This window comes from Mus caroli, unplaced genomic scaffold, assembly GCF_978045245.1.
Source record: "Mus caroli unplaced genomic scaffold, Mus_caroli_1 scaffold_17, whole genome shotgun sequence".
Taxonomy (NCBI): Eukaryota; Metazoa; Chordata; class Mammalia; order Rodentia; family Muridae; genus Mus; species Mus caroli.
In genome coordinates this window covers 40,813,972-40,827,784 of record NW_028227272.1, presented here as the reverse complement: position 1 = coordinate 40,827,784, position 13,813 = coordinate 40,813,972, and the positions used below count along the sequence as shown (strand labels likewise).

The 13,813-nt window shown below is 43.6% G+C and overlaps 1 protein-coding gene across 1 annotated transcript in view; it reads right to left on the bottom strand.

Annotated features, from left to right (window-relative positions):
• Positions 1 to 1,407: 1,407 nt before the first annotated feature.
• Drd3 (dopamine receptor D3) overlaps positions 1,408 to 13,813 on the bottom strand; it is a 61,372-nt gene continuing 48,966 nt past the window's right edge. The window contains exons 5-8 of the mRNA XM_021185330.3: positions 9,881 to 10,077; positions 8,739 to 8,816; positions 2,692 to 3,031; positions 1,408 to 1,604 (exon numbers count right to left, since the gene is read on the bottom strand). Of these exons, the coding sequence (XP_021040989.2) occupies positions 1,408 to 1,604; positions 2,692 to 3,031; positions 8,739 to 8,816; positions 9,881 to 10,077 (812 nt within the window). The remainder of the gene's footprint in view (positions 1,605 to 2,691; positions 3,032 to 8,738; positions 8,817 to 9,880; positions 10,078 to 13,813) is intronic.

The window sequence follows — 13,813 nt, the reverse complement described above, 5'->3', positions numbered from 1 at the left end:
CCACTATCTGTCATGCTAGCTACTAATGCTCTTAAAGGTAAATTTATTGAAGTTCAGACTGACAGCTTTTCATAAATTATCCATAAATTTGATCTTGATTCTGCAATCAATAAAAAGCAGCATTTTTAGGTGAGAAGGTAAATGATGTGAGCTCCTTCTAAATGCTACTTTGATTGGCATTTACAAATTATTTCTGGTGCAGTTTTTTTTTCCCTTGAGACACCACACCCAGCTTTTGCTACATAGTTGTTAGAGGGTTAAAGTTTAAGATCTGACTAGGATGCTATAAACTCTATCCATGTGATGGTTTGGAAAGCCATCCTCCTTACCCCCCACCCCCCACCACTGCTTCTCCGAGTACTCTCAGTACCGAAGTCCTCTGAAAGTCTAGGCAAATCACTACCACTCACACGGGCAAAAGCAAGGGGAGACTGAAATCTTTGAGGACAGCAGCTGCAGAGCCTGGGGGTGGGGAGCAAGTAACACTTGGCAGGGATCAGGGTCTGAAAGTTTTGGGTCTCTGTCAAGCAGATGGAAGTCCCTGGCTAGGAAAACAGTCAGATGATAGATAGCACATCGAAGGCACTCTCTGAACCACAAAGTCCAGCCATGGCACTGCAGAGGAAATCATCGTACCTTCTTCACTTAAATGACTTGTCTCGAATGATTCTAAAAACCAAGACACCAGAATTGTCTTGATAAAGTCAGGGACTTAAAGCAGAGGGCCCTCGTAGCCAGAGCTAACATGTAGGACAAGTAAGAGTAGAAACAAAGCCCCAAGTCCCACTGTGGGACAGTGTCCACTCTGGGGTGAGAATTTCCCTCATCAAATGCAGCCAATTCTATTCCACAGATATATATTTGGGATATATAAACATTGGCCTTGCCTTTCATATTTTAGGACACAGTGAAAGAAAACAAGCAAATGGGCCCCATGGATGCTTAAGGTTAGCTGTGCTGACAGTTAATTACAGGCCTGAACGAAGAGGAACTTAGTGTTCTACAAGACGGCTTCCTGACTGTGACTTCAAGGACCCCTGGCAGGCCGAGACTGCTGAGACCTGCTCATTTTTCCTTCACTACACTGCATCATGTCTCCGATGACAATTCTCTGTGTGTGTCCCACATATTATTATTATTTTTTTAAATCAACTTCTCTCTGAATTATTGCCTAGCACTTAGCAATTTGAAGACTGGCAGGACGGAGCCAGATGTAAGCTGGGGAGGTAGTATATCTCTATCGTGGAGTACACAGCTTCTTATTCCTAACCCGGGTTATCCTGCTTCACGAATCTTCTTCATACCACGGGTGCCAGAGGCCAGGGCAGTCATTCCAACCAGACCCTCCTGGGGGTCCAAACTGCCTGGCATCTTGAAGTGGGTAAAGGGAAAGTCTCTCCTTCTCCTTCAGCAGGATAGAATCTTGAGGAAGGCTTTGCGGAACTCCACGTTGAAGGTGGTGTAGATCACAGGGTTCAGGGCACTGTTCACATAGCCAAGCCATGTTGTGGCTCTGTACAGCTCTGGGGACACGTGGCATGCCTGACAGTGGGTATTAAGAACGTGAGTCAAGAAGAAGGGCAGCCAGCAGACAATGAAGGCCCCTGTGTTGCAAAGAGAGAGAGAAGCTGTATAAGGAGTTTGCTAGTAAGCAACATGAAAAGCAACGTATTTCTCTCTCTCTTTCCCCACTGGGCACTCTTGGCTGGGAGTTTTCCATGCCGCTTGCTTTCTGTTTGCTTAGCATTGCTTTCACTCAGTGATTGGCCTTGTCTTTCATTGGTATTACCCATTTAATTTTTTACAACAACTCTACAAAGTAGGTATGATTAGACACACATGTGTCTCTGAAGTGCAACCCATTCTGATGTCTTTCATCCATGTCAGGCCTTTGTTGCTAAATGGACTTTCTAGTTTGACCTTTAGGAATTTCTTGGCCAATCCTTTTTTTCCCCCTTTGCATTAAATCAGATATTTGTTCAGTGCCTTCCTGTGCAGGGAGATAAAGATGCTAAAACCCTTAAAGACCCGATCAATCCAGCCCCTGTGCTTGGAAGTCTGAGTATGAGGATATGGAGGCTCCTCAGCGACACTGGTCATGATGAAACCACCCTCACTAATGTTTGTGACATCTGTGATTCATCAACTTTGAATTAATTAGGTGTTAGAATTTAGATTCTCTACTGGGAAACTTAAAATTGACCACAAGCACAGTGGAGAACTCGGTAAATACAGGATCATAGAAGGAGAAGAACCACCCACTACCTAAAGACAATCACTTTTTCACACCTTGATGAATGTGTTTTGTCCTTCTGTTCCTGTATTTAAATGATCTGGGCAGTATCACATCATAGGACAGTAGAGTTTTGCCATCCTATTTTCTCCCTTGTATTTTAAAGTAAGTAAATACTTATTAAATACCTAATGTGTGCCACACGCTTCTGTTCAATCATTATCATTTATATACTATAATTCACCATGATAGCCCAAATTAAGTGGCTTCATAAATCTCATTGAGTTTTTTGAGTCTCCATAAGCGTTAATATTCGTACAGAAACCCTTTCAGTTGTATTATAGAAATTTTATAGTTCAATTGCCAATGTTCTTTAAAGGTGGCTATAATAACCCGAATTGCAGCACCCAGCTTCAACTAACCACCGAACCCAACCCAAACTAGCAACTCAGACTTACCGAGCACAATGACCACCATCTGGGTGGCCTTCTTCTCTCGAAGTGGTACTCCCCGAGGCTGCAGGGGCCCCAGCTTCAGGGATGTGGATAACCTGCCATTGCTGAGTTTTCGAACCTCTAAGCTGAGCTTGGGTGCCATGGTGGGGCTCAAGGAGTTCCGAGTCCTCTCCACTTGGCTCATCCCTCCCCCTCCTTCGAAGCTTGGATGCCTCAAGGCAGTGTCTTGGCAGATGCTGTAGTAGCGTTTCAGCTCTCCATGTGTCTGGCCAGGAGAGAGGGGCTGTAGATGTGACAAGAGAGGGTCCTGGCATTTCTGGTATTGTTTGTCTTCTATGTGCTCCTGAAAGGGGAAGACAATGACAAGAGAAGGGAGGAAACCCTTGTGTAGTACACCCTACAGGGGGAGTGGTGGGACCACAGAGAGTTATAGAAATCGGCTTCTGACTTTACATCTGAAAATAGGCTACCCCAGAGAACATTCCATCATTGCAGCAACCCAGGAGGAAGGCACCCAAGCACTGTAGTCTGGCCTTTCTGAGTTAGAAAGACCTGGGTATAGCAATTAACATGTTAATCTGGGAGATGTGGTAGGCATCTGGAGTATGGAAAACCCTACAAGGCTTCGAGTTTTTTGTTTTTGTTTTTAAATTTTTCTCCTTTTTTTGCATTTTTTATTGGATATTTCATTTATTTACAGTTCAAATGTTATTCCCTTTCCTGGCCCCCCCCGGAAGCCCCCTACACCATCCTCACCTCCCCCTGCTTCTATGAGGGTATTCCCCCACCCACCCACCTACTCCCATCTCTCTGCCCTGGCATTCCCCTACACTGGGGTATTGAGACTTCACAGGACCAAGGGCCTCTCCTCCCATTGATGTCCAACAAGGCCATCCTCTGCTACATATGAGGCTGGAGCCATGTGTACTCTTTGGTTGGTGGTTTAGTCCCTGGGAGCATGGGAGTGGGGTGGGGTGAGGAGAAGACTGTTTTTTTTTTTCATACTGTTGTTCTTCCTATATTTATTTTATTTATATGAGTACACTGTAGCTATCACCAGAAGAGGACCTCAGATCCCATTATAGATGGTTATGAGTCACCATGTGGTTGCTAGGAATTGAACTCAGAAACTCTGGAAGAGCAGTCAGTGCTCTTAACCACTGAGCCATCTTTCTAGCCCCCTTGTCTCTTCATTAAAAAAGTTAATTCAATTCTTCTTTGTTTTAAGAATGGGTGTCATGTAGCTCAGGCTGGCCTTGAATTTGCCAGGAGGTTTCGAATTCTCCTGCTTCTACCTCCCAAATACCTGGGGTCCTGCCACATTTTTCAGTTTTGAAATTTTGAATATCAATATTTAAAAGAAGAAAAAAAGAACGAAAGAAAACAAACTAAAATTTGCACCATAACTTTCTTAGGCAGTAGATGTTATCCTTCAAGAAGTTAACTGCCTTATACTTCCATTGTAAGATAGAAAACAAACTAGGAAAAATAGAATGTATTTTTGCCTGGGGAATGGGCTTGATATGTGGGTGTTTAACATTTGAGCTTCTCATATTTGAAAGATTAGATACACGTGTCCATCTTGAATAGGAAGTAGGATTCTGTAACTCCTACCACTGTAGTCATAACAGCCAGCTATTTCTTTTTTTTTAATTATTATTATTTTTTAATTTTAAATATTTTTTATTACATATTTTCCTCAATTACATTTCCAATGCTATCCCAAAAGTCCCCCATAGCGCCCCCCACTTCCCTACCCACCCATTCCCATTCTTTTGGCCCTGGCATTCCCCTATATTGGGGCATATAAAGTTTGCAAGTTCAATGGGCCTCTCTTTCCAGTGATGGCCGACTAGGCCATCTTTCGATACATATGCAGCTGGAGATAAGAGCTCCAGGGTACTGGTTAGTTCATCATGTTGTTCCAACTATAGGGTTGCAGATCCCTTTAGCTCCTTGGGTACTTTCTCTAGCTTCTCCATTGGGAGCCCTGTGATACATCCAATAGCTGACTGTGAGCATCCACTCCTGTGTTTGCTAGGCCCCGGCATCGTCTCACAAGAGACAGCTATATTTGGGTCCTTTCAGCAAAATCTTGCTAGTGTATGCAATGGTGTCAGCGTTTAGAAGCTGATTGTGGGATGGATCCCTGGATATGGCAGTCTCTAGATGGTCCATCCTTTCATCACAGCTCGAAACTTTGTCTCTGTAACTCCTTCCATGGGTGTTTTGTTCCCAATTCTAAGAAGGGGCACAGTGTCCACATTTTGGTCTTCACTCTTCTTGAGTTTCATGCGTTTAGCAAATTGTATCTTATATCTTGGGTATCCTAAGTTTTGGGCTAATATCCACTTATCAGTGAATACATATTGTGTGAGTTCCTTTGCGATTGTGTTACCTCACTCAAGATGATGCCCTCCAGGTCCATCCATTTGGCTAGGAATTTCATAAATTCATTCTTTTTAATAGCTGAGTAGTACTCCATTGTGTAAATGTACCACGTTTTCTGTATTCATTCCTCTGTTGAGGGACATCTGGGTTCTTTCCAGCTTCTGGCTATTATAAATAGGGCTGCTATGAACATAGTGGAGCATGTGTCCTTCTTACCGGTTGGGACATCTTCTGGATATATGCCCAGGAGAGGTATTGCTGGATCCTCCGGTAGTACTATGTCCAATTTTCTGAGGAACCGCCAGACTGATTTCCAGAGTGGTTGTACAAGCTTGCAATCCCACCAACAATGGAGGAGTGTTCCTCTTTCTCCACATCCTCGCCAGCATCTGCTGTCACCTGAATTTTTGATCTTAGCCATTCTGACTGGTGTGAGGTGGAATCTCAGGGTTGTTTTGATTTGCATTTCCCTGATGATTAAGGATGTTGAACATTTTTTCAGGTGCTTCTCTGCCATTCGGTATTCCTCAGGTGAGAATTCTTTGTTCAGTTCTGAGCCCCATTTTTTAATGGGGTTATTTGACTTTCTGGAATCCACCTTCTTGAGTTCTTTATATATATTGGATATTAGTCCCTTATCTGATTTAGGATAGGTAAAGATCCTTTCCCAATCTGTTGGTGGTTTTTTTGTCTTATTGATGGTGTCTTTTGCCTTGCAGAAGCTTTGCAGTTTCATGAGGTCCCACTTGTCAATTCTCGATCTTATAGCACAAGCCATTGCTGTTCTATTCAAGAATTTTTCCCCTGTGCCCATATCTTCAAGGCTTTTCCCCACTTTCTCCTCTATAAGTTTCAGTGTCTCTGGTTTTATGTGAAGTTCCTTGATCCACTTAGACTTGACCTTAGTACAAGGAGATAGGAATGGATCAATTCACATTCTTCTACATGTTAACAACCAGTTGTGCCAGCACCATTTGTTGAAAATGCTGTCTTTCTTCCACTGGATGTTTTTAGCTCCCTTGTCGAAGATCAAGTGACCGTAGGTGTGTGGGTTCATTTCTGGGTCTTCAATTCTATTCCATTGGTCTATTTGTCTGTCACTATACCAGTACCCCGCAGTTTTTATCACAATTGCTCTGTAGTAAAGCTTTAGGTCCGGCATGGTGATTCCACCAGAGGTTCTTTTATCCTTGAGAAGAGTTTTTGCTATCCTAGGTTTTTTGTTATTCCAGATGAATTTGCAGATTGCACTTTCTAATTCGTTGAAGAATTGATTTGGAATTTTGATGGGGATTGCATTGAATCTGTAGATTGCTTTTGGCAAGATAGCCATTTTTACAATGTTGATCCTGCCAATCCATGAGCATGGGAGATCTTTCCATCTTCTGAGATCTTCTAGAATTTCTTTCTTCAGAGACTTGAAGTTTTTATTATACAGATCTTTCACTTCCTTAGTTAGAGTCACGCCAAGATATTTTATATTATTTGTGACTATTGAGAAGGGTGTTGTTTCCCTAATTTCTTTCTCAGCCTGTTTATTCTTTGTGTAGAGGTTTGAGTTAATTTTATATCCAGCTACTTCACCGAAGCTGTTTATCAGGTTTAGGAGTTCTCTGGTGGAATTTTTAGGGTCACTTATATATACTATCATATCATCTGCAAAAAGTGATATTTTGACTTCATCTTTTCCAATTTGTATCCCTTTGATCTCCTTTTGTTGTCGAATTGCTCTGGCTAGGACTTCAAGTACAATGTTGAATAGGTATGGAGAAAGTGGATAGCCTTGTCTAGTCCCTGATTTTAGAGAGATTGCTTCAAGCTTCTCACCATTTACTTTGATGTTGGCTACTGGTTTGCTGTAGATTGCTTTTATCATGTTTAGGTATGGGCCTTGAATTCCTGATCTTTCCAAGACTTTTATCATGAATGGGTGTTGGATCTTGTCAAATGCTTTTTCCGCATCTAACGAGATGACCATGTGGTTTTTGTCTTTGAGTTTGTTTATATACTGGATTACGTTGATGGATTTCCGTATATTGAACCATCCCTGCATTCTTGGGATGAAACCTACTTGGTCAGGATGGATGATTGTTTTGATGTGTTCTTGGATTCGGTTAGCAAGAACTTTATTGAGGATTTTTGCATCAGTATTCATAAGGGATATTGGTCTGAAGTTTTCTATCTTTGTTGGGTCTTTTTGTGGTTTAGGTATCAGAGTAATTGTGGCTTCATAGAATGAGTTGGGTAGAGTACCTTCTGTTTCTATTTTGTGGAATAGTTTGTGAAGAACTGGGATTAGATCTTCTTTGAAGGTCTGACAGAACTCTGCACTAAACCCATCTGGTCCTGGGCTTTTTTTTTGGTTGGGAGACTATTAATGACTGTTTCTATTTCTTTGGGGGATATACAGCTATTTCTTCTTTATCCTTCCTCTGCCCTGCTATCTAGGTTAGCTAGAAACTTTAGTACCTGAACCAAGCCCAGACAAGGGAAGATTCACATTGTGAGCCTTTTTGTTGGAGACATCAGAACTATTGGGTTTTGTTCTGATGTGATTTCCTAATAATTAATATGAGTACATTATGTTATTCCAATCTACAACCAAGATAATGTTCATGATTAAGGTGGCATCCATTATCTTTTTAAAAAATCACAATATTTAACTTCTAGCATGTTTTAGTTGGGGTTGGCGATTAGTTGGGAGTGCCTATGGAACAGGAGAATACCCTGCTTCCATGACACTAATGTGAATATCTGTCCTATGAGAAGAGAGTTATTCTTCCAAGATCCCATGCTACCTCCATAGCTGATGTGTGAACACTGATTCCTCTGTGGCTGGATGGCTGATAGAAAGACTTTTACCCACAGATGACAGAACCTCATTCTCCACACTCCTGGCGATACAACCTCACCACTTACCCATCCCTCCCGGAAAGTCAGCACCTCTCCTTTTTAGCCTTGGCATCTCCTCAGACCATGGATCTGCCATGTTCATTTTAAACATGTTATCTACCTGTTATCTCATTCATATCAAGAGTCTCTAATTGCTACATCAGGCTCATGTACAGAGCTGTTAATTAATTACAGAGACTGGGACAAGACTCAACTCTTCATCATTATCATCAGTGTTTCAAGTTTAATTCCTGATGTGAGCACTGGAAGAGGAACCCTGCTCTTGCATCTGACATCTCTAGCTTCTTATCTGCACTCTGCTAGCTAGGTGTGCCAAGGTCTGGTCTGAGTTAGAAAGGCAAGGTGTAGTGTGACCGTGAAGTTGTCATGGTTTTGTACACCGTCAGTAATGATCAGAACGCTTGGATGTTTTATTTCTCTGCCTCTTCCCATATGTCCATTTCATTGATATCTTTTCTCCATCTACTGCAGGTGGCTCTAGATGGCATCCTCACACCACATCTGAAAGTCATTTACTCCAGTCATTGAGATCTATCCTACTAGTCCTATGATTTTTGCGTGTCCTTGTTTGAAACCTGTTCTGAGACTTTACTCACGAAGACTCTGGAATCTTGGCATATATTACAAATAGATGCGTGGGATCAGTGAGGAATTCTGCTTTGTGGTAGGAGTGAAATCAAGACAAATCAGCGTCTTAGGGAATGATGTCTCACTCTTTCCCTATGATCCAACTCACACCCACTTACCATTTGTCCTGTGGCATCTGACAGAAACCTGGCCCTTATTGAAAACTGCCGAATGGGATGCAGCCGCAGACAGGAAGACTGGGAAAGGTTGAAGGAGAGACAATCAGTTGTGGGATAATCTCTACAAAACTGAACCATGTCATATGTAATTATGTAGTATGACAGTTCTTGGAATGCAATTTATTCGTGTCCTAAGCCTCAGGTCACGATCTCCTATTTCATGACTGTTGTCTTTTTCTAGGCAGGTCTTAGAACTTTGATTTTGAGAGTTTGATCTATTGAGCTAGACACCCAAACTGGTTCTGTCTTAAGACTAAACTCAGTTGTTTCTCAGCCCAGAAAGCCCTTTCCTGAGGCTTAGCTATTTTTCTTAAGCTCTATTACATTTAATATTTGGTTACTCCATTGCTTTCACTTCACATTTGGAAAACATCCCAATTGGTACAGAGTTTTTCATTTTTTTTTTTTTGAGGTGTGTGTGTGTGTGGGGTGGAAGTGAGGTTTATTTTCATGTCCAATTTCCAAGCTCCTTGAAGACAGTGGCATTATAATATAATGGTCCTTTTGCTAGTTGGTTGGAAGTGATTTGGTATTCATGGCAGGGAAACCACCTCATGGCAGGCAGCAATGTGAGCAAAATCTAAAGTTCAAGGAGCTGTAAGATCAGTGTGAGACTCCAAACTTCCTTTGTAGAGCCTAGAAAAAGCCATCCCCCAAACTGGTCAGTACCTTGACACAGGGGCAGATCAGGAAGACAGGCGAGGGTGGATGATTCTTGGAATGAGTGGTTTAAGGTCAGAAAGCACTACAAGGTACAACAGTCACAGTGAAATGCTACCCTGACCCCATCCCAGTTCAATAAAATCAGACCTTGTGGGACATCTGAACTGTAGCGGGTAGAAGGCGCTAAAGAGAGGTAGAGCAATTTAGAAAGTGTGCTATCGGCTTACCAAGAAAGGTGAGATCTTGGGAGAGCCAGTACATTCTCAATATTGCATTTCCTATCCTACAATGCCAGGTGGGTAGAAGGGGATGCGATGACATCTGTCTCCTAAGTGTGGATGCTGGCACCATGCTCACAGTTGGTCACATGGAGGCTGAGGGCTGCTGTGCCTTCCCCTTAGCTCCTGCCAGGTGCATACCTGCTGAGGGAAGCCAGGTCTGATGCTGATACACTGGCTGTTCTGTCGAGTGAGGATCCGTTTTCTTCGCCTTTGCCTCAGGACCATGTAGATCCTGGCATAGACCAGGACAGTCACCCCAAAGGGAACATAGAAGGACACCACTGAAGAGTAAATGACAAAATCAGGGTTGGAGATGGAGCAGATGCTGGGATCCCCTGTGGGTTGGAGAAGGGGAGAAGGTAATACAATTATTCTCAGTGTGGAGCATTGAGCATGAGTCTATATAACATGATATGGGCGTGTGAATGGGAATGTTTGGTCTCAGGCACCTATGTTGTCAGTGCCCTGAAGGAAGCAAGCTAATCCATCTTCGTACTTCTTGCAGTTGACTTCAAAACAAAAGTTTACCAACAATTATATTCCAGACACTGATCTGAACAGAGGCTGTGAAGATGAATAGGACAGTATCTGCCCTTGAAGAAGCCAGCAGTCTAGCTAGACAGATGCTCTCTTCCATGCAAATGGTCAGTTGTAATTTAAAGGAATGTAGCCTGGGAAGCTGGGGTGGGGCACAGAACAGGGGGGTGGGGAGTAGAGGCTTCTGAGATGATGGCACACCCAGGAAAGCATCTGCTGGTGTGGAGGCATGAGCAGATGACTGAATGCAGTGACAGAAAAAGGCCTCTTTTGGATCCAGAGTGTGGATTCAAGGTGTGGTGGGTGGTAGAGGAACAAAAGACGAGTATTTGGTTTTCCCAGGACTCCTAGCACTGGGTAGGATGGAAAGAGAGACTGGAAGGAGAATGTGAATTCAAAAGGCTCCTTGTCCTCTGGGCTGTAGAGATGGCTCAGTGGTTACAAGTAATTGCTGCTCTTGAAAAGGACTCTGGTTCATTTTTGGCACCCGCATGGTAGCTCACAATCACCTGTAACTCCAGTTCCAGGGGATCCATCACTTTTTTTCCTGCCTTCTGTGGGTACCAGATATGGATATATACATGGTAGCGCGCACACACATAAATAAATAAATAAATAAATAAATAAATAAATAAATAAATAAATGTTTAAAACATAGAGAGAGAGTTCTTGCCCCTAATTTATGGCCCAGAGTGCTCCTTCAACTTCTCTTTGGGAGCCTCTCTGATTTCAATTTCTTCACTAGAAGATGTTGAGATTCATCCATTACTCATGATAAGGGCGGAGACTTGTTCCATCTTGAAATGGAAAAGGGGTTGTAAGGTAACATGTGCCAGGCAATAAGCCAAGGATTTTATAATAGAATCTTATCCAAACATAATGGGGGGCATTATTGTCTCTATTCTTAGATACTCAGGCTGGAGTTCAGAAAGGTTCACTAATGGCCTAAGTCAATGCAACCTGAAAGAACCAGGTGTGTCAACAGTTGTTACCGATAATGTGGGATGAGTCACAGAAGTGCCCTGTCCTGGAGCAGAAGGAGGTGGAAAGTCAAACTTGCAGAAGGAAGGTTGATTTGGGGGCTGGACTGGGTAGAGATGTGTCCTGAGATGTGAGAGGACAGAAAACGCAGTGGCCACTTGGAGCCCAAGTTCTGATTCTTAGACTTCTGAAATAGGTTGAGGACAGAGAGCTCAAGGTGTGTATGAGACCAGAAGGACCTGTTGCTTCTTAGCTGAGTGACCTTAGCATTGTCATCTGAGGTACGCAGCTTTAGTGTCACTATCCACAAAATGATAAAAATATTTCTTATATAATAGCCATGAGAAATAATGGAGATAAGTGGTCGCCATGATAATTATCATTGTTTATTTGTTATATCCTTGTTTATGTCTTGTGAGTTTTTCGGACTTAAGATGGGATTGGAATTGAAGTTTGCAGAAAGACTCACAAGGAACAAGATTTGTGGGGAAGGGAAGGGGAGAAAATGAGAGGGAAAGAGGGGAGAAAAGGGGATGGGAGACGAGGGGTGAGGAGGGAAGAGAAGAGGAGAAGAAACAAGGAAATGGGAGGGGAGAAAAGGGGAGAGGAGAGAAGGGGACGGGAGGGGAGGGCAGAGCAGAGAGAAAGAGTTAAAAGCTAAAGTGAAAAGAGAGTGTGTCCAGCACTCAGGGCAGCATTTCAGTGACAGCACGGCCCAGCATCCTTGCAGGCTGCTCCCAAATCTTCTCATGCTGTTGGAGATGGCACGAAATTGATGCTTTCTCACCCAACCTTACATCAGCATCCCTTAGCAAACAGCACATACGGACCATGAGTAGTGATCACCCAACTGACATCTGCTGTTCTGGGGGACAATGAGTTGGGGGCAGGAATGGGGTGGCAGCTGGTGGGCCTTCTCAGTCCCTAGGGAGCCATGTAGTCGTGATCATCGAAGCTACTGAAGTCAGCTCGCCTGCTGTCAGTGGCTGGCCCAGATCTCAGTGCCACCTGCGGTGAGGAGGAGTCTCAGCATGTGTTGGTAGGAAGGGGCCAGGGGACTTGCTTACTCAAGCTTTAGCTCTCTGCCAGCCTTGCTGAGTGCTCCTCGTATGTCCCAGGATATTCGACCTCTTCCTTTCTCTGCCCTCCTTGGTACTGGGAGGCTAACTCCCATAAATAAACGACTTTTGAAAATAACAGTCAAAAGTAAGTGTAGTATGCTTCTCTGTACACACACACACACACACACACACATACACACACACACTTGTTACAAGCAACATCTTTCAGGAATATTAGTGTGTACTTCAGGAGAGGGCATGAGGGCTCTGGCAATGCAGGGTAGGAGGCAGTCTGACATAGATAGAAGTCTGTGTGTATCTCATTACACCTTATGAATGTTTTATCATGTGCAAGCATTTATTTTTCCATTAAAAACATTGCAACTGTGTGCATGAAAGAAAGAGAGCGTGAGGATGGAGCCAGGAGCTATGTCAGGGTCTTTGACCAAGATGGGTCTCATTTACAATTGCTGAACTTGCTCTGCCATTCCTTCTTCTACATCCTCCGCTAGAGTCATCTGCTCTCTACACTCCAATCAGGCTTTGCAGCCTCTTTGAGAATCCCTCCCACCAAGCTATGTGGTCTCATGTCTGCACAGCAGTCAGGGAGACCCTGAAGTCAGAGATCAATGGTGCTGTTTGATGGTGTCCACTCATCAGGGCAGTGGGAGGCCTCACACAACAGGCCTGAATGCTTCTCTATTGAGTCCTCAAGCGCTGGTTTGGGCAGCTGAGGCTCCCTTGGGAGACATGGTGCCTTTGTCCGATGGTTGGTCTAAGATAGTACTGTATGGAAGCATGGTAGTTACTGAAAGGATATGTGGATGAAGAAAAAAAGAGGAAAATGTACAAATGAGCATATTTACATAAGCACTCACTGGCCGCAGGATACTAGGGGGCAGGATAATGGGGGGAGGGGGGTAGGCCTCAGAGATGTGGGAAATCTCTAATCTCATTTTTTTGATTGGAAAAAAGAAGCAGCAGGGGCGGAGGGCAAAGACACGTCTACTTTCCCAGCTTTATGGAGCACATGCTACGTTCAGAGTTCCTACGCTGGGCAATAAGAGGGCACCGGGAAGGTGGCTCAGTGCGTGAAGTGCTTGCTGGACAGTCAGACATGGGTCCCCGGCATACATGACAGACAGGCGTGCCTGTAGTCACAGGACTTGGGGTAGGTGTGGGGATAGAAGTGAGCAGACACAGAGGCGTCCCTGAGACTTACTGTCAAGCTGATGCAGCCAAACCAGTGAGCTCCAAATTTACCGAGAGGTCCTGTCTTAAATAAGGTGGAAAACAACACAGAAAGACCCTGAATTGAGTTTCTGCCCTTTATACAAGTGTACAAGCACATAAACACACACCACACATACACACCACACATGCACACACACCATACATACACATATACACCATACTCACACATACCATACACATACCACACATGTACACAAACACAGCACACACACACACACACACACACACAGAGCATACA